The following is an 18,818-nucleotide window of genomic DNA, read 5'->3' as shown; positions in this document are numbered from 1 at the left end:
AAAGCCCACCCCCGGCGCATCTGCTGGGAGCGACTTTTCTAGGAGTGGAAGGGCAATAGGCGGGGCACGGGCATGTCAGGGGAGGGGGGCTCCGCAGGTGCCCACCAGGTAAATCTTGGTCTCCTCGGATTGACATCACCTGGTGCATGCCTGATTAATCTGCACCTTCCCGGGCGTCAGCTGCATTCTCGCACACACGGAAAGAGTTGGTGGTGAAGAAGAACCCGGAAGTGCACCATCCTGCCTCCGTTCGTCCAAACATGGGCCAGGCTGGTCTCGAACTCCTGACCTCACGATCTGCCCTCCTTGGCCTCCCAAAGTGCTGGGATTATAGGCATGAGCCACTGCGCCCGGCTGGCTCCGCTGGTATCTCTATATGCATTCTTTGTATGGGTTGTCTCATTGCAAATTGCATGAGTGCATTTAAGAGATGGCCCCATCACTATTTTTTGTTTTTTCTTTTTCTTTTTTTTTTTTTTTTGAGACGGAGTCTTGCTCTGTCGCCCGTGCTGGAGTGCAGTGGCCTGATCTCAGCTCACTGCAAGCTCCGCCTCCCGGGTTTACGCCATTCTCCTGCCTCAGCCTCCAGAGTAGCTGGGACCACAGGCGCCCGCCACCACGCCCGGCTAGTTTTTTGTATTTTTAGTAGAGACGGGGTTTCAGCGTGTTAGCCAGGATGGTCTCGATCTCCTGACCTCGTGATCCGCCCGTCTCGGCCTCCCAAAGTGCTGGGATTACAGGCTTGAGCCACCGCGCCCGGCCGTATATTTTTTGTTTTTTCCATCAGCTGTGGTGAGCGGGTGCTTTTGTAGAACATGAAGTTTTTCTGGCCAGGCGCAGTGGCTCACGCCTATAATCCCAGCACTTTGGGAGGCCGAGGTGGGCAAATCACTTGAGGACAGGAGTTCAAGACCAGCTTAACATGGCAAAACCCTGTCTCTACTAAAAATACAAAAATTACCTGGGTATAGTGGTGCACACCTGTAATCCCAGCTACTGCAGAGCTTGAGGCGGGAGAATCGCTTGAACCCGGGAGATGAAGGTTGCAGTGAGCTGAAACTGCACCATTGCACTCCAACCTGTGTAACAGAGCGAGGCTGTTTCTCAAAAAATAAGTAAATAAACAAAGAGTGGCCAGGCACTGTGGCTCATGCCTGTGATCCCACCATTTTGGGAGGCTGAGGCGGGTAGATCACTTGAGGTCAGAAGTTAGAGCTCAGCCTGGCCAACATGGTGAAAACCTGTCTCTACTAAAAATACAAAAATTAGCTGGGTGTGGTGGCTCACGCCTGTAATCCCAGCACTTTCGGAGGCCGAGGTGGGCGGATCACGAGGTCAGGAGATCGAGACCATCCTGGCTAACACAGTGAAATCCCGTCTCTACTAAAAATACAAAAAAATTAGCCGGGCATGGTGGCGGGTGCCTGTAGTCCCAGCTACTCGGGAGGCTGAGGCAGGAGAATGGTGTGAACCTGAGAGGTGGAGCTTGCAGTAAGCCGAGATCACACCACTGCACTCCAGCCTGGGCAGCGGAGCGAGACTCCTTCTCAAAAAAAAATAAAAATAAAAAAATTAGCAGGCTGTGGTGCCACCCACCTGTAGTCCCAGCTACTTGGAAGGCTGAGGCAGGAGAATTGCTTGAACCTGGGAGGTAGAGGTTGCAGTGAGCCCAGATCATGCCACTGCACTCCGCTGTCTGGGGGACAGCAGAAGACAATGTCCCAAAATAAAAAAGTCATTGGCAGCACCTGACTTTCACCCAGGCTGAGTTATTAAGCCTGCAGCCTCCACAGCCCAGGACGGCCCGAAAGGAGGCATGTGGCAGACTGCCACGGTTACTACTTGAGATGGTCACTACAAAAGTTACTACTGTTACTATTTCAGACCGTCATTACAAGACCGAATGAAGGGGGAATGAGTAAGGGAGAGCGAACGTAGAAATGAAAACTTAAGACAAAAGCAACCGTTTTCAGGAAGAGGCACGGGGAAGAAGAGAGCTCCCTGCTTCTAGTGAGCGAAGGCAGCCCCCAAGCTTCCATAGCCCTTCATATTTATTGGGTAGAAAGAGCAAGAGGAGCCGGGCGTGGTGGCTCACGCCTGTAATCCCAGCACTTTGAGAGGCCGAGGCGGGCAGATCACAAGGTCAGGAGATCGAGATCATCCTGGCTAACACGGTGAAACCCTGTCTCCACTAAAAATACAAAAAAAAAAAAAAAATTAGCCGGGCGTGGTGGTAGGCGCCTGTAGTCCCAGCTACTCGGGAGGCTGAGGCAGGAGAATGGCGTGAACCTAGGAGGGGGAGCTTGCAGTGAGCCGAGATCGCGCCACTGTACTCTAGCCTGGGTGACAGAGTGAGACTCCATCTCAAAACAAAACAAAACAAACAAACAAAAAAAGCAGGGAGGTGGAGGTAACGATTGGTCAGCTGCTTAACTGATCACAGGTTGCTATTACTACTAACAGGCTTCAGCTGTACCTAATCACAAGAAACACTTGTGCCTGGGTGGTGACTGCCCTCAGCATTCCTTCCAGGCGGCAGACGCAGTTTGTCAGTTTGCCAACATTCTGCTTTTATGAGAACAGTGTGCTGTTTACTCGTAGCCTCCAGTGGTGTACTGAGATGATCATGACCCTCAATCTTTTGACCTCCAACAGAGGCAGGTGAGATGGAGGCTGAGCAGCCTCCGTCCAGTCTCCACTGCAGGGAGCATGAACCTGCCCCCACCACGGGCACTTGGCCCCAAAGTTCCACCCATGCATACCTAATGAGGACTGGGGTGGGCGCAGGGCCCCCTCCCCAGCCCCCAGGGCCAGTGGGCACGCCTCTGTCCCCCACAGAACTACGTGAGCTGCCACGACCCCAACAAAGATGCCCCTTTGAGGTGGCCTGATGTCCAGTATCAGATCTTGGGCGGCCGAACAGCAAACCAGATCATTTTCAGCCACAACAACGGCTTCTATGTCTTCTACATTTCCATTGTGGATCCGTACTACAGGTGAGCGGGCCCATCTACCCCGACGACAGGGGACGCCTGATGCCCCTGGGGGCAGGTCACCCATGTTTCGGGGGACAAACCTGAATTCCCCCAACGGCCCAGGCCGTCCCCAGGACAAGTGATATTTTAAGTTCTGGGTGATGTTTGTTCCCAGAATAATCATTTCAGAGATCTGCACTGGGTGCTGGGGGAACAGCAGTGACTGCGGGCCGCACCGCTGCCCTGGCACACCCGAGTCACCCTCTCCTACTCCCCGTGGCTAGGGTGTGCTGATGGCTGCGGGTCAGAGCTGGCTCAAACTGGCTCGCCAGGAGTAGACTCTCAAGTATTCAGGAATCTCCAGCCTGACCAACGTAGTGAAACCCCGTCTCTACTAAAAATACAAAAATTAGCCAGGCATGGTGGCAGGTGCCTTTAATCTCAGCTACTCGGGAGGCTGAGGCAGGAGAATCGTTTGAACCCAGGAGGCAGAGGTTGCAGTGAGCCGAGATTGCGCCACTCACTGCCCTCCAGCCTGGGTAACAGAGCGAGACTCCATCTCAAAAAAAAAAGGCCGGGCGCGGTGGCTCAAGCCTGTAATCCCAGCACTTTGGGAGGCCGAGACGGGCGGATCACGAGGTCAGGAGATCGAGACCATCCTGGCTAACACGGTGAAACCCCGTCTCTACTAAAAATCCAAAAAAACTAGCCAGGCGAGGTGGCGGGCGCCTGTAGTCCCAGCTACTCGGGAGGCTGAGGCAGGAGAATGGCGTAAACCCGGGGGGCGGAGCTTGCAGTGAGCTGAGATCCGGCCACTGCACTCCAGTCCGGGCAACAGAGCAAGACTCCGTCTCAAAAAAAAATAAAAAAAATTCAGGAATCTTACACGGGTCAATTTCACGTCAGTGGCTTCGAATCAGCCACGGTGGAAATATTTACACCTCAGGAATTGACAGACACTACCCAGGAGGGCTTTACCCTCTGAGAGCCAGTTGTTGACTATTAAGCACTGACAGGTGCTGAGGAGATTATAAAGCCACATCTAAGCCGTGCCATGTGGATCAGCGTGTCCCTTTGGGAGGGGGACACCAGGTGGCATCTTCCTCATATCCTCACCCCTGCTAGAAGTCATTGTCACCCATCACCTGTCCTCTCCAGAAGGATGAAAGTTCACCCTCTGAAAAAAAACGCGTGGTCCTGCCTTCCCTAGAGGCCCCAGTCTAGGAGGATCAGCTCTGGGGTGGCAGCAGGTGGAAGACTCTGGGTAGGGTGAGGATGTCCACAGGAGAGAGGAGAGAGGTGTGGGACTCTCCCCTGCCACACCTGCTCCCTGCGCCACGCGGCCTGCACTGTCCCCCTCCCCGCTGTGGGTTCTGTGACACCCCTGAACCTTTCCTCCCCTTACCTACCCTCCACTGTCATCCACCACTTCCATCCACCACTTCCCCGCTGTTGATGGACCATTTAGTTTGCCCCTTCCACCCTCTCTAGCCAGTCTGGACTTTAGGGGAGAATGGGGACCCTGGTAACAGCTGCCAGAGGGCACAGAGACGATGGCAGACCCAGAACCCATAAAAGTTGGCCGGGCGCAATGGCTCATGCCAGTAATCCCAGCACTTTGGGAGGCCAGGACAGGTGGATCACTTGGAGTCAGGAGTTCGAGCAAGCCTGGCCAACATGGAGAAACTCGTCTCTACTAAAAATTAGCCAGGTGTGATGGTGGGCGCCTGTAATCCCAGCTACTGGGGAGGCTGAGGCAGGAGAATCGCTTGAACCCGGGAGGCAGAGGTTGTAGTGGGCTGAGATTGCACCACTGCCCTCCAGCCTGGGTAATAGAGCCAGATTCCACTGTCTCAAAAAACAAAACAAAACAAAACCCCATAAAAGTCAAAGTGGGCCAAGTGCAGTGGCTCACACCTATAATCCCAGCATTTTGGAAGGCGGAGGCGGGCGGATCACTTGAGGTCAGGAGTTTGAGACCAGCCTGGCCAATAGGAGGCTGAGACCAGCCAACAACATGGTGAAACCCCATCTCTACTAAAAACACAAAAATTAGCCAAGCATGGTGGCAGGTGCCTGTAATTCCAGCTGCTTGGGAGGCTGAGGCAGGAGAATTGCTTGAATTCAGGAGGCGGAGGTTGCAGTGAGCCGAGATCATGCCACTGCACTCCAGCCTGGGCGACAGAGAGAGACTCAGACTCAAACAAACAAACAAAAAGGCATAGTGGATGGAAACAGAAGTGGGTATACCCACCCGGTCACTGCTGTGGGCCTGGCTTTCCCTCCTGTGGGTCTGAACACCTTTGCCAGAGACAAGGCAAAGTCCCCCAAAGGCAACGCCTAATGGCCTCTCCCTGTATCCCCCACCCCCCCGCAGCTACTGTCAACTGGAGACCGTCTTTAGCATCTACGTGTATGGAGCGTTCCCCGTGCAGCTGGTCTCTCCCGGGGTCGTCACGGTACTGCTCATCTCCAGCATCCTGGGGTCCGTGTGGCTGGCCTACATGATCCCCAGGCTGCTATGCACAGCACATGGCCGCAGGATGAAGAGGTTTGTGGCAGAGCTGTATGGGAGATGCAAGACGGTCTTCCAGTTCAGGGCCTCAGCCACGGCCAGGACGGGCACAGAGCCCCTGGGACGCCACCGCAGTTCTTATGGAGGCAGGTCTGACCACTGAGGCCAGTCCACAGGGTCCCGACCCCTTGTCTTCAAATAAAGTATAGTGTAACATAGCAGGAAGTGGTATGTATTCACCATTTTTTCGTTTTTTATTCTTTGTTTTTGAAATGGAGTCTCACTCTGTCACCCAGGCTGGAGTGTGGTGGCACGATCTCGGCTCACTGCAACCTCCGCCTCCTGGGTTCACGCCATTCTCCTGCCTCAGCCTCCCAAGTAGCTGGGACTACAAGTCCACGCCAGCACGCCTGGGTAATTTTTTTTTTTTTTACTAATTTTTTTTTTTTTTTTTTTTGTAGACATGGGGTTTTGACATATTGCCCAGGCTGGTCTGGAACTCCTGGGCTCAAGCGATCCTCCTGTCTCAGCCTCCCAAAGTGCTGGGACTCTCGGTGAGCCACTGCACCAGGGTCAGCCATCTCATTTTAAGGGAAAATTTGGTCAGTCTCATGACTTCTGATTACTCTTCAGGGTGTGTGTGTGTGTGTATATATATATATATATATTCATTCTGTGATCATTTTAAATTGCCCAAGATAGCTATAAGAGGCTGGGGCAGGGGGATCACTTGAGGCCAGGAGTTCGAGATCAGCCTGGACACCATAACAAGACCCTCATCTCTACAAAAAACATTTTTGAAGACATTAGCTGAGTGTGGTGGTGCACTCCTGTAGTCCCACCTACTCGGGAGGCTGAGGTGAGAGGATCGATTGAGCCCAGGAGGTCGAGGCTGCAGTAAGCCATGATCACAGCGCTATACTCCAGCCTGGGCGACGGAGCAAGACCCTGTCTCAGACCAAAAAAAAAAAAAAATGCTGCTACTTGGGTCCTTGCAGACATCCACTGTGTGACTCTCACTCCACATTAATCTTCAAGAAAAGTGATCCCAGGTCCTTGCCCCACTTCCTCATCAGCCAAGACCTCCCCTACACTTGGGACACCTGGTTTTAGTTTCAGAGATACCCCAATGAGGCTTCAGGGAGAAGGAGCTGGAAGGCAGCTGAGAAAAGTGGGCTTGGGGCTGGGTGCAGTGGTTCACGCCTGTCATCCCAGCACTTTGGGAGGCTGAGGCGGGCAGATCCCCTGAGGTTAGGAGATCGAGACCAGCCTGACCAACATGGTGAAATCCCATCTTTACTAAAAATACAGCTAAAAACAGCTACTCGGGAGGCTGAGGCAGGAGTCACTTGAACCCAGGAGGTGGAGGTTACAGTGAGCCGAGATCGTGCCATTGCACTCCAGCATGGACAACAAGAGTGAAACTCTGTCTCAAAAAAACAAAGTGGGCTTGGAGTCTCTCCCAGCCTGTGTCCCAAGGGGGAAATGGGGATGAATGGGGATCACTGCAGATGCCAGGAGGGCACATGGCACAGTCCCTGGGACAGTGAGACCCTGTCTTGACGGCTGCAGCTGCACAGCCCCAAGACACTATCCTGAGTTGTTTTTGTTTGTTGAGATGGAGTCTTGCTCTGTCGCCCAGGGTGGAGTGCAGTGGCGCCATCTCGGCTCACTGCAACCTCTGCCTCCCCGGCTCAAGCAATTCTCGTGCCACAGTCTCTTGAGTAGCTGGGACTACAGGCGCCCGCCACCACACTCGGCTAAGTTTTTTGTGTTTTTAGTACAGACGGGGTTTCACCATGTTCACCAGGATGGTCTCGATCTCCTGACCTTGTGATCCTCCTGCCTCGGCCTCCCAAAGTACTGGGATTACAGATGTGAACCACCGCGCCCGGCCAATTTTTGTATTTTCAGTAGAGACGAGGTTTCATCATGTTGGCCAAGCTGGTCTTGAACTCCTGACCTCAAGTGATCTGCCTGCCTCAGCTTCCCAAAGTGCTGAGATTACAGGTGTTTGCCACGGCACCTGGCCTCCTCCTGAGTTTTTTGAATAAGGGTTTCCGGGAGAGTAGCTCCAGAGAGCAGGAGGCCCAGTGCCCTGCACAGAGCGGGGACCATGGTCTCTGCTCTGCCTCTAAACACCCACCAGCCTCCTGGACTCTAGATGAGCCTCCCAGGGGCTCCCCCAGCAGACTCCGGAGGCCCAGGAGATCCAGCCCACAGCCTGGGGAAGGGGTAGGCTGAAGGTTCCCATCCCAGAGGGGTGTCCTCATCCCAGGAGCTGCTGGATGGCACTCGGCCTCCTGTTTCCTTACGTGTCCCTAGGGCAACGGGGTCAGCCTCTCCAGGGCCACTATGAATGTTTCAGGCGAGGAGGGTACAGGTGGCCACTGCCTGGACTCACAGGAGGGCTCTCGAGACCCTGATGTGGGTGAGCGGTGACAGGAATCAGCACCCGGAGGTTGTTCTTCCAAGGCTGGGCCCATCCTGTTTTGTAACCAGTAGCGGGGCTGTCCCAGCCACCCTGGACCCAAAAGTGTGGCCCGCTGGGGCCCCTGACCCTCTCCTGGGCTCCAGGTGCTGTCTCCTGTCTCCATCTCGGGTGCACATGCCAGGTCCCCTGGGTGCTGTGTGCTCCCCACTCCTTCACGCGTGGGCAGTCTCCCCATCCCTGCCCCAGCCCCCACCCTCACACCATCAGGTCAAGCCCCTGCGCCTACCTGTCCGTCTGAACAAGAGCGTGGTGGCCCTTCCCGCCCTCCCTGCGGTGGCTGTGGCTTCCTGGGGACAGGAGGCGGCTGGGTGGAGACCTGGAGGCTGCTCCTCAAGCCCTGACCTGAGAGCTGTGTATCTCCAGGAAAGTTCCTGCCCCTCTCTGGGCAGCCTTGCTTTTCCCCACCAAAGGGGTGAAAATCCTTAGAACGCGTCGAGTCTGGAGGTCAGCTCCCCCGTGTCCCAGGAGGCCCCTGCCTCTGCCAGTGGAATCTGATCTTCCAGGGCTGGGACTCAAGGGTTTTAGGGTGTCCTGTGCTTCCGGGGTTCCCCTGCTAGGCTCTGGAGGCCTGTGAGGCCGGGGGCACTGCCTTGCCAGTCCGTGGGATGACGGGGTGAGGGGCCAGGTGTGCACCTCCAGCCCCCTCCCCATCCCCAAGGCCACCACGTGGACATGGAGCTGAAAGGTCAAATGTGCTTTAATGGGGGGTGGCTGCCAGGTCCTGCCTGGGCCCTGGGGAATTGGCGCTGGCTGGGGCTGCCGGCTGCCTGGTCTTCCCTCCCGGCTTTCCCTTCTTGGCCGTCGACGCCTTTCTCTTGCCGGGCAGACTGGGGGCTGGGGTGTTGGCGGCAGGGGGCCCCGGGTGGGGCGGCTGCTCCTCGTCCAGCGCCTTGAAGTTAAAGAAGTAGTCGACGTTGGACACGGTGTCCAGGATCTCAGGCACGCTGTAGTCGAAGGACAGCAGCTCCTCGGGCAGGCGCAGCGAGCGGATGTCATCGGCTGAGTTCCCACCACTGCTGTCAAGCAGGGCCGGCCCGGGGACCTCGCACAGGGTACCCTCAGGCTCAGTGGCGCCTGGCAGGCAGTCGAAGAGCTTCATGGCGTCCTCCAGCAGAACCTTGTCAGGCAGTGCCAAAGCTCTGGCCACCTCGGGGGCCTTGGCCTCGCCTGCCCCCAGCAGGGCCCCCTCCTTGGCCTCGGCCACCTTGAGCTCGCTGAGGCCTGGTGGGTACAGGGGCACCCCAGGTCGGGCCCCACCGCCCTGTAGCTCCTTGGCGGGGAAGGCCAGGGGTTCGGGCCCTGGGAAGTGGCCGAGCTGGCCCTGGAGGTGGCCGTAGGCGTCCGGGGGCAATGTGGGCTCTGCAGGCAGCGTGATGAGTACAGGTGGCTTGTTCTCCTTGGGAGGTGGAGGGGGTGGCGGGGCCGGGCCTTCCTCCAGTGGCGGTAGGGGCAGCTCCATGAAGGTGGTGGGTCCTGCATCCCCCACAAAGCCCAGAGCCTCTGGCCCGGGGCCCTCAGGCGGGAAGTAGGGCAAGAGAAACTGGGGCCCCCCTGGTGCCGGCTGGTAGTAGGGGTATGGGGGCAGCCCCGGGGCATTGAGGTAGGGCTGCGGCTCCGGGAGGTAGGTGCCTGGGGCAGAGGGGCCCCCCACTGGCCCCCCGCTGCTTGCCGCCAGCTTGTACAGGGCCGACTGGCCCAGGTCAGGGGTGGTCCACTCAATCCGATAGATGCGGGGGTCGAAGAAGCACCCACATGGGGCCATCTGGAAACCTGTGGGCGGCAGGCAGGTGGCCTGAGAGCAGCCGCTGCCTGAGGGGCCCAGCTCAAGCCTGGGGGCCTGTCTGGGGGATGCCACGAGAACCTTGCCATTGGGGGGCCCCTTTGGGGGAAGTAATAGGTATTGCTTTGGGGCCCTGGCTGGGTGATGGATAACACAGAGCTCGTCTTTGGGGCTCATCTGGGGGGCCTGTGTGAAGCAGGGGAGCAGAGGCCAGGCCTTCAGGCCCCCACCTAGAGACAGGGCAGGGGCGAGATGGGCCTGCACACTCAAACCCACTCCCAGGCTCATCAACGGTTCAGGGGAGGCCGGTACCTGCTGGAGGGGCCGGAAACACGTCTTTCCCTGGGTCTGGGGGATGGTAGAGGTTCAAGGAGCCTGTGGACAAAGGTGCCCGGGTGGGTGGGGCCCTTAGGCGGGTGGGCCTGAGCCCTCCCTAACAGGTGCCCCTGCCCACCCGATCGTACCCACGGCGGGAGGCGGCTCGGTGCAGGTGGGAGTGGGCTGGCTGCCCAGTGCCTCGGCCCCCTCCAGACTCTGGGGGCTGAAACCTTCCTGGGGAGCTGCAGGAGCATAGAAGGGTTGGGGGTGCTGCATGGGGCAATAGGGGGGCCCAGCCCAGACAGGCCAGGAGGGCGGCAGTAGGAGCCCAGGTGGCCCAACCAGAGAAGAGGCTGAGAACCTGGCGGGGTTCTGTTTGCCTGGTTACTCGGGGCAGCGGGTTCCAGCCTGCAGCCCGCCCACTGGTTGGGGTTCTGGGTGTCAGGGCTGGGCAGGGGCAGACGGTGGCAGAGACGGTCATCACCAGGGGAGGGAGGACTCTGGGCCAGGCCTTTGCCTCTTCCAGCAACACCCCCTAACGGCTTCGAGGCTGCCTCCTCCGGACAGGCTGCTCTGATCCCCACGGGCACGCAGGCTGAGGCTCCCCGCCCGGGTCCTGCACCCGCTACCTTCTTGGGGGTCAAGGCCTCTCTGGGCACGAGCAGCACCCAGCTTGGGGCAGGGCCCATGGAGGCGGCCAGGAGGTTTGGGGAAGACGGGGGCCAAGGAGGGGCTGCTTCAGGGTCACAGAAAGGCCTGGATTTTAAAAGAATAAAATTTATTGTACTCTCCTCGCCCCACGGTGCCCCTGGGAAAGCCTGAGGCTACTTGTACGCGTTGGCCTTGTGCTTCGGCAAGAAGACGAAGTTGGGGGGCACTGGTCCAAGGAGCATCTCACTGTGGGAGAGCAGGTGGAAAGCAAGGTCAGGCCCAGGGCCTGCAAAGCACCCTCCATGACCCAGGGCCCCAACTCCAGCCCTGCAACGCCGGCCCACCCAGGCACCTGATGCGGATCCAGTCAGCGGCCTTCTGGCTGGCCATCAGCGTCTCCAGGTAGTCACGGCCCAGGTAGTAGGGCGGTCGCTCGTTGATCCTCTGTGGGAGCCGTTCCAGCAGCCCCACGGGCACGTACCTGCAGGCAGGCGGGCAGGCAGCAGAACAGGCTTGAGTCAGCCCTAGCCAGCCGCGGCCCAGGCGCCGCCCACCCCAGCCAGCCCCGGTGCCCACCGGCACAGGAAGGACAGCCACTCGAGCAGGAAGCGTCGGGTCTTCTCCACACCCTGCGTGTCCGAGCCCCAGTGCTCCAGGCCGTAGCTGGTAAAGTCCCGCAGGATGTCCAGGCGCTCGGACGATGAGATGTCCCAGTGCCGCTGCTCCTTGATCTCCGTGAATAGCCACGGCTTGAGCAGGGCGCCACTGTGGGACGGGCGACGATCAGTGGGCCCAGCCACCAGCCTGCCTGGGATCGTGTGGCCCCTGCTTCCATGGCCTGGCCTGAGCCGAAGCCCAGACCACGAAACCTACAAGCCTAGTAAGCCTCCCGGCTGTGTGCACACAACCTTCAAAGCCCACGACTTTCTTTTTTTCTTTTCTTTTTTTTTTTAGACAGAGTCTGGCTCTGTTGCCCAGGCTGGAGTGCAGTGATAAGATCTCAGCTCACTGTACAACCTCCATCTCCCAGGTTTAAGCAATTCTGCCTCAGTCTCCCTAGTAGTTGGGATTACAGGCGTGTACTACCACACCTGGCTAATTTTTGTATTTTTAGTAGAGATGGGGTTTCACCATGTTGGCCAGGCTGGTCTTGAACTTCTGACCTCAGATGATCGGCCTGCCTCGGCCTCCCAATGTGCTGGGATTACAGGGGTGAGCCAGCACACCTGGCCAAAGCCCAGGACTTTCAACCCACCATAATCAGATCCCATGGCAGCAGCAATTTTCAGTCCTCTCTGCCACAACACAGCTGCAGCTCCTAACATCGCTCTCTGCCCCTCCCAACTTGGGACCAACAGCCTGCCACAGAGCAGGGGTGGGTGACGGCGTGTCGGGTTTGGGGCACTGCTGCTGTGCATGAAGATGGAGCTGCATCTCTGTAACATCCCTGGGCACTTACCGGGCAATCATGATCCCAGCGACACCAGTCTGCATGGCACGGTTGGCATCCTCAAATGACAAGATGTCCCCATTTCCTGAGAAGACAGAGGCTGGGGTCTCAGGGAGACACGGGCAGGTGGGACCCTGGGGGTCTCCCCACCAGCCCTTCAGTTTTGGCTGACCCAGTGGCCCCCATCAGGGTGGTAGGAGGGGGTCCCAGGCGGGAAGGCGACCAGCCCAGAGGGACCGAGGGTGGTAGAGGAGAAGGAGGTGGCTTCCCGGAGCACCCACCGAACAGGGGCATGGGGCTGGCGGCTTTCACGCACTCCTCGATGTACTGCCAGTCCGCTAGCTTGGTGTAGCGCTGCTCCCGAGAGCGGCCGTGGAGCTGAGGGGGGAGCCGCCACGCAGCGTAGGAGGCAGAGAGTGAGACGCAGAGAGAAAGAGACCGAGAGAGCCAGGCTGAGAGGGACAGAGAAACACAGAGGCGGAGACAGAGGGAGGTGTGGAGGTGAAGAGGGAGGGATGGGAGGAGAGGAGCCATTAGGAAGGGACGCGGGGTCGACCCCGAGACCCTGATGCCTGAGGTGTCCCAAGACCCACCGTGACGAGTGCCACGCCCCAGTCCCGCAGCTCGGGCAGCAGGCGGTGCGCCAGGTTCACACGCTCCTGGACGCCTGTGCGGATCTTCACAGTCAGTGGCACGTCCAACACCTACAGGATGGTGGGAGGCGGTGGGAGACGCTGGCAGGTCGTGGGAGGTGGTGGGAGGTGGTGGGAGGTGGTGGGAGACGGTGGGAGACGGTGGGAGGTGGTGGGAGACGGTAGGAGGTGGTGGGAGGTAGTGGGAGGCAGGGCCTGGGGGAGTTGTTTGGGAGCCAATGTGGGAATGTGGCTGGCCATACCTGGTTCATGCCACGAACGATCTGCTGGAACTTGGTCGAGCGATTCATGAGGGCACAGCCCCCGCCCTGGAAGAGACAGGCGGGTGGAGGGAGGGCAGGACCTGGGCCACCCCCAAGACCCCTCACCCCTGCTGCCTGGAGGCCCCCACCAGGACGTGTCAACCCGCAGGAAAAGCAGGGGCTCCAGGGCCACACTTGGGCCCAAAACCCTGACCCTCCACCCACGACATCGCCAGCTGGCCCAGTGCCTCCCTGCCCAGATGGGGAAACCAAGGCACACATCCGGGACCACTACCTTCTTGTACACGAGGTCAATGGGGCAGCCGACGTTGATGTCCACAAAGTCGACCTCCACGGTGCGGCTCAGCAGCTCGGCACACTTGGTCATGGTGTCAGGGAAGGCGCCCTCCAACTATAGGTAGGCAGCGGCGGAACGGGGGGTGAGGGGAGAGTCTCAACTGTCCCCACTTGGCCGTTCCCTCCCCACTGGGGGGCCCTGAGCCAGCAGCCTCCTCTCTCAGGCCCTCCCTGGAAGGAGCCAAGGTCTGTCTGCAAGGCACTGGTCCCTGGCCACTGCCATCGGTCCCCAGAGGTGGATCAGGGCACCACCCCCACTCCACAGCTGAGGCCAGGGGGTGGAGGAGGCAACCAGGGCAGACCTGGAACCTGGCTCTGAGACAGCGCAGCTGAGGGCCCCTCCACTCTCCCTCCCTCGGGGCGGGCACTGACCTGGACGCCAAAGATGTCTTCGCACTGGTGGCGTTTGAGCAGGGCCCACTCAGACATCTGGCCCTGCAGCAGGTTGGTGCAGACGGCCATCTCTCCGCACGTCACGTCCGCCCCGAAGCGCTTGCAGATCCGTCGGAAGGGCAGGTTCCCACACTGAGCGGGGAGCAGGAGACACATACGCTCGTGCACGCACGCACATATACACACCACACACATCACACACAGACACACACGCATACACACAGACCCACACACATATACACGCACACACCACACCCATACATACACAGACACACACACACACACACACACATGCATACACACACACACACGCATACACACACACAGACACACACAGCTGGATCCTGAATATGCGCCCCAGCCCCACAATCCAGCAGGTGGGGAGACACTAAGCCCTGCTGGAATGGCCACACTGCCACCCTGCCACCCCAGCAGCCACCTGACCCAGTCCTACCGTGGTGAGGGGGGCCAGGTAAAGTTTGCCACGGATGTCCAGCTGGAGGGAAAAAAAATACAAGTGAAGCCTGGGCCTCCACCCCAGCTGCTGAGGCCCTGGACCTCCCTTCTGCCCACAGTCTAGGACACACTTGGCTCTGGCCCCAATGGCCTGGCTCCTTTTCTGGGCCTCTGCATGTGCCAATCAATCCCTTCATCAGGAATGTTCTTTTCCTCATCGTCTCCTCCACTAGAAAGCTTCTACTTAACCATCCAATGCATCCAGTTGCAATGCCCCCTCTTCCACGAAGCCTTCCACATTGTCCCCCGCTGCCCAACCCTGACCCTGTGGGACTGAGAGTGTGCCCAGCATTTTTTTTTTTTTTCCAGATGCAGTCTTGTTCTGTCGCCCAGGCTGGAGTGCAGTGGCACAATCTTGGCTCACTGCAACATCCGCCTCCTGGGTTCAAGCGATTCTCCTGCCTCAGCCTCCTAACTTGAATTACAGGCGCCCACCACCACGCCCGGCTAATTTTGTATTTTTAGTAGAGACAGGGTTTCACCATGATGGCTAGGCTGGTCTTGAACTCCCGACCTCAAATAATCTGCCTACCTCAGCCTCCCAAAGTGTTGGGATTACAGGCGTGAGCCACCGCGCCCGGCCCTGTCCAGCTCTTTCTGTCACCACCAGAGTGGGACCTCCTGAAGGCTGGGCCCAGGACAGAGCAGAGAGGGAGACTCAGCTGGGAGCTCCTTCAAGGCACAGCCTCTGACTCCCAGGGAGCTAGAACAGGAACGTGGACACAGCTGGTGCCTAATAGATGCACACCAGATGGACAAGTCTGCTACTGACATTGTACTCAACACCTACCCGCTTCTTCTCACAGGGCCGCAGCCTGACCACGTCTTCATCCGTCAGGGGCCCGCAGGTCTGCACGGGGCTGCTAGGAGGGGTGCTAGGGCCCAGCCCCGTGGGGACCTGCTGGACGCCACAGTTGTCCTGCCTGGGAGCACCCTCGGCTGCCCTGTCCTCGGGTACAGCAGCAGCAGGTGTGGGGCCCGGCGGCTGGCCCTGGCTGAACCGGCGCAGGGCCAGCTCAGCTCGCTCAAAGCGGACCTCGCGCTTCCGCAGCTGCTGCTGCAGGGCTTTGTCCAGGCCATTGCGGACGGGCGGGGGCTGGGCCCCGCGGGCCGCCAACTCCTCCTGCACCAGGTTCTGTCCCTCGGGCCCCAGATGGGCCCCAGCGAAGCGGCAGGTCACGCCGTAGGGGCACCGGCCGAAGGTCTCGAAGAGCACACAGCGGGGGCCCAGGTCGGCCGGCTTGGTCTCCAGGTAGCGCCCCACGTCGTGCAGGAAGCGGCAGCGATCGCCGAAGAAACACTTAGCAGCCGACTCCTGCGGGGAAACAGGGAAGGAGTGAGGGAGGACAGGGAGACCCCGGGGCAGCCCAGCAGTCAGGGGTTCAAACTCTAGGTCACCCCTCCTGGCTCTGTGTGCCTGAGCAAGTCAGGCACCTCACTGTGCCTCTGCGTCTCCATTGGTACGATAAGAACAATGATAAGCCCTACAATATATCCCGAGGAGGATGAAGACGGAATGGCATCAGAGCAAGCTCACTGCTCACTGCTGAAGGCCCAGGAGCTTTCTAACAATTACCCACCGCCAGGAAACACACCCTGCTCCTGCCTGACCCGGCAGGAATGCTCGCGGGGCCGCACTCGCCTGGATCAGGGAGGGGCACAGCCTGTTCTTGTCGTAGTGTGTGGGCTTCACATGATGCCGGCCCTTGTTTTGTCCCCGGGCCCTCTTCTGAGTCTGCGGCTGCTCCCGGGGCTCTGCTGCCTCCTCCGTCTGCCCGTCCTCCGTCTGTCCATCCTCCAGTCGGATCCGCTTAGCCTCAGGCTCAGCCAGGTCATTGCCAGCTGAGTCTCCTACCTCGGTTTCCCGGCAAGCCTTCTCCTGCCCTTTGGCTTCCAGGAATTGGTGAAACTGCTCCTTGGTGGTGAGGTATCTGCCGACAGAAAGGGAAAGGAAAACCCTCTAAACACAGAGTCAATAAACACTAGGGAAAGGAGGCTAGAAACACTTGCCCGTGCTTAAATCCTTCTGCTGATGAGGAGCTCACTACTTAAGAACCAGCCAGCTCCCAGCCTGGGAGCCCCTCAGGGCCTCAAAAAAGATCTATTTCGTCCCTGGGTCCTCACCGTCCAAAGTGTTGCGAGAAACTATTATCAGATATAGTCAAGAACGTCCCTGAGCATGTTAGGCTAAGAAAAACTACAATTCCCAGCATGCTTTGAAGCGGAGTCTAAGCCGCCACCTTTCCCTGCACGCCTTTCGGCCCTTCAAACACCGCAAGCCCCAGCACGCAACACGGCACTCACTTCAAACCCAGGATCCGCCAGTACCCGCCGCTGGCGGAGCACATGCGCCGTATGTCCATATGCGGGGACTACAATCCCCAGTAGGCACCGCGGGCCTGGCCTCAAATCCCACCTGCCCTAGCATGCACGTGGTGTCCTTCGCGCATGTGACGGTCCCCAACGTGCACGATCTCAGATACCTCCGCTGACCACGCTGCAGGCGGAAGAACGGTCCGGAATGAAGAACCGACGGCTTCTCGCCCTTAGCCGCTGCCTAATTTCCCGGCATGCACAGCTCGGGCCACGCTATGGGTGCCGGAAAGGGCCCTTGAACGTCCCTCCTGCCCCGGCGACTCACTGAGGCTTAATGGGCGCCACTCCCCGTTCCAACGCTGCGGCTCCTGAGTCGCCGCCACCACCGTTCTCTAGAGGGGCTTCCGCCGTTCCCTCCGCCATCGGCGCCCCTCACGCCCGTTCTGGAGTGTGGCGGGAAGGCCTTCCGGGTCACGCGTGTCTTCCCTGCTTGTGCTGGGGAAGTGCGCATGCTCATGTCGTTCCATGACGCCACTGCGCGCTCGTGACGCAACGGGGGGCGGTGCCTGTACATGGGTGGAGCCTCAGATCCTATATAAACCAGAGCGTGGCCGCTTGCAAACTGAACTGCAATCAGTTTCTGCAGTCATGAATCCTGCTTGTTAGGGTGATTTGGGGGTTTTGTCTTTATTCTGTTTGAAACGGTCTCGTTTTGACGCCCAGGCTGGAGTGCAGTGGTACGATCACGACTCACCGCAGCCTCGTCCTGGGCTCAAGCGATCCTCCCACTTCAGCCTCCCGAGTAGCTGCGTCTACAGACATGCACCCAATAGGCCTGGCTAATTTTTAAATTTTCTGTACAGACGACGTTTCGCCAGGTTGCCCAGGCTGATCTCGAACTCTTGGGCTCAAGCGATTCTCCCACTTTGGCCTCCCAAGCGTTGGGATTACAGGCGTGAGCCATGGTTCCCAGCCCCTACTAGGGTTTTTAAAAATGTAAATTAGGGGTCGGGCGCGGTGGCTCACACCTGTAATCCCAGCACTTTGGGACGCCGAGGCGGGCAAATCACCTGAGGTCAGGAGTTTGAGACCAGCCTAGCCAATGTGGCGAAACCCCATCTCTACTAAAAATATAAAAAATTAGCTGGCGTGGTGGCACACGCCTGTAATCCCAGCTACTTGGGAGGCTGAGGCAGGAAAATCGCTTGAACCAGGGAGGTGGAGGTTGCAGTGAGCTGAAATCACACCATTGCACTCCAGCTTGAGTGACAGAGCGAGACTCTGCCTCCAAATAAATAAATAAGGCCAGGTGCTGTGGCTTACGCCTGTAATCCCAGCACTTTGGGAGGCGGAGGCAGGCAGATCACCTGAGGTCAGGAGTTCGAGACCAGCCTGGGCAACATGGCAAAACCCCATCTCTACTAAAAATACAAAAATTAGCCAGGCGTGGTGGTGGGCGCCTGTAATCCCAGCTACTCAGGAGGCTGAGGCGGGAGAATTGCTTGAACACGGGAGGCGGAGGTTACGGTGAGCCAAGATCGGGCCACTTCACTCCAGCCTGGGCAACAAAGCAAGACTCCATCTCAAAAAAAAAAAAAAAAAAAAGGGCCGGGCGCGGTGGCTCAAGCCTGTAATCCCAGTACTTTGGGAGGCCGAGACGGGCGGATCACGAGGTCAGGCGATCGAGACCATCCTGGCTAACACAGTGAAACCCCGTCTCTACTTAAAAAAAATACAAAAAACTAGCCGGGCGAGGTGGCAGGCGCCTGTAGTCCCAGCTACTCGGGAGGCTGAGGCAGGAGAATGGCGTGAACCTGGGAGGTGGAGCTTGCAGTGAGCTGAGATCCGGCCACTGCACTCCAGCCTGGGCGACAGAGCCAGACTCCGTCTCAAAAAAAAAAAAAAAAGTATATTACACTACTTTTACGCAGGACATTAGTTTCAACAAATAATTAGTTGAGCGTCTGTATGCCAGATGCTGTGCTAGATGCTGGGGGTGTGGTAGTAAACAAAATGGAGAAATCATTGCTTTTGAGAGCTCACTTGGGAGTCGGAAACATAGACAAAAAACATAACACTCCTCGGAATTTGGGGGATTGGTTCCAAGACCGCGTATACCAAAATTTGCGTATACTCAAGTTCCCCAGTCACCCAGCGG

The 18,818-nt window shown here is 58.2% G+C and overlaps 3 protein-coding genes across 5 annotated transcripts in view; 1 reads left to right on the top strand and 2 right to left on the bottom strand.

Annotated features, from left to right (window-relative positions):
- CATSPERD (cation channel sperm associated auxiliary subunit delta) overlaps nucleotides 1–5,711 on the top strand; it is a 70,367-nt gene extending 64,656 nt beyond the window's left edge. The window contains 2 exon segments of the mRNA XM_026455615.2: nucleotides 2,839–2,996; nucleotides 5,353–5,711. Coding sequence (XP_026311400.1) covers nucleotides 2,839–2,996; nucleotides 5,353–5,653 — 459 coding nt within the window. The 3' untranslated portion in view covers nucleotides 5,654–5,711.
- A 2,952-nt stretch (nucleotides 5,712–8,663) lies between these two features.
- Nucleotides 8,664–10,680, bottom strand: PRR22 (proline rich 22). 2 transcript variants are annotated; one of them, XM_023198070.3, is made up of 3 exons: nucleotides 10,229–10,680; nucleotides 10,077–10,139; nucleotides 8,664–9,754 (listed from the first exon to the last, which is right to left on the bottom strand). In XM_023198070.3, exons 1-3 carry the CDS (start codon nucleotides 10,356–10,358, stop codon nucleotides 8,682–8,684), a joined length of 1,266 nt encoding a protein of 421 aa, XP_023053838.1. In that variant the 5' UTR covers nucleotides 10,359–10,680; the 3' UTR covers nucleotides 8,664–8,681. The 2 variants fall into 2 exon arrangements, with proteins under 2 accessions (XP_023053838.1, XP_023053837.1); XM_023198069.1 differs by having other exon boundaries at nucleotides 8,664–10,139; nucleotides 10,229–10,314.
- A 163-nt stretch (nucleotides 10,681–10,843) lies between these two features.
- Nucleotides 10,844–17,187, bottom strand: DUS3L (dihydrouridine synthase 3 like). 2 transcript variants are annotated; one of them, XM_023198067.3, is made up of 13 exons: nucleotides 16,986–17,187; nucleotides 15,987–16,275; nucleotides 15,135–15,659; nucleotides 14,283–14,324; nucleotides 13,808–13,960; nucleotides 13,374–13,490; nucleotides 13,079–13,144; nucleotides 12,777–12,887; nucleotides 12,465–12,561; nucleotides 12,193–12,268; nucleotides 11,310–11,498; nucleotides 11,086–11,214; nucleotides 10,844–10,979 (listed from the first exon to the last, which is right to left on the bottom strand). In XM_023198067.3, exons 1-13 carry the CDS (start codon nucleotides 17,081–17,083, stop codon nucleotides 10,907–10,909), a joined length of 1,965 nt encoding a protein of 654 aa, XP_023053835.1. In that variant the 5' UTR covers nucleotides 17,084–17,187; the 3' UTR covers nucleotides 10,844–10,906. The 2 variants fall into 2 exon arrangements, with proteins under 2 accessions (XP_023053835.1, XP_023053836.1); XM_023198068.2 differs by lacking the exon at nucleotides 16,986–17,187 and adding an exon at nucleotides 16,649–16,774.
- Nucleotides 17,188–18,818: the final 1,631 nt, after the last annotated feature.

Source organism: Piliocolobus tephrosceles, chromosome 21 (genome assembly GCF_002776525.5).
Source record: "Piliocolobus tephrosceles isolate RC106 chromosome 21, ASM277652v3, whole genome shotgun sequence".
NCBI lineage: Eukaryota > Metazoa > Chordata > Mammalia > Primates > Cercopithecidae > Piliocolobus > Piliocolobus tephrosceles.
Note: the sequence above shows the minus strand (reverse complement) of the source record. Positions and strands in the feature narration are given on the sequence as shown.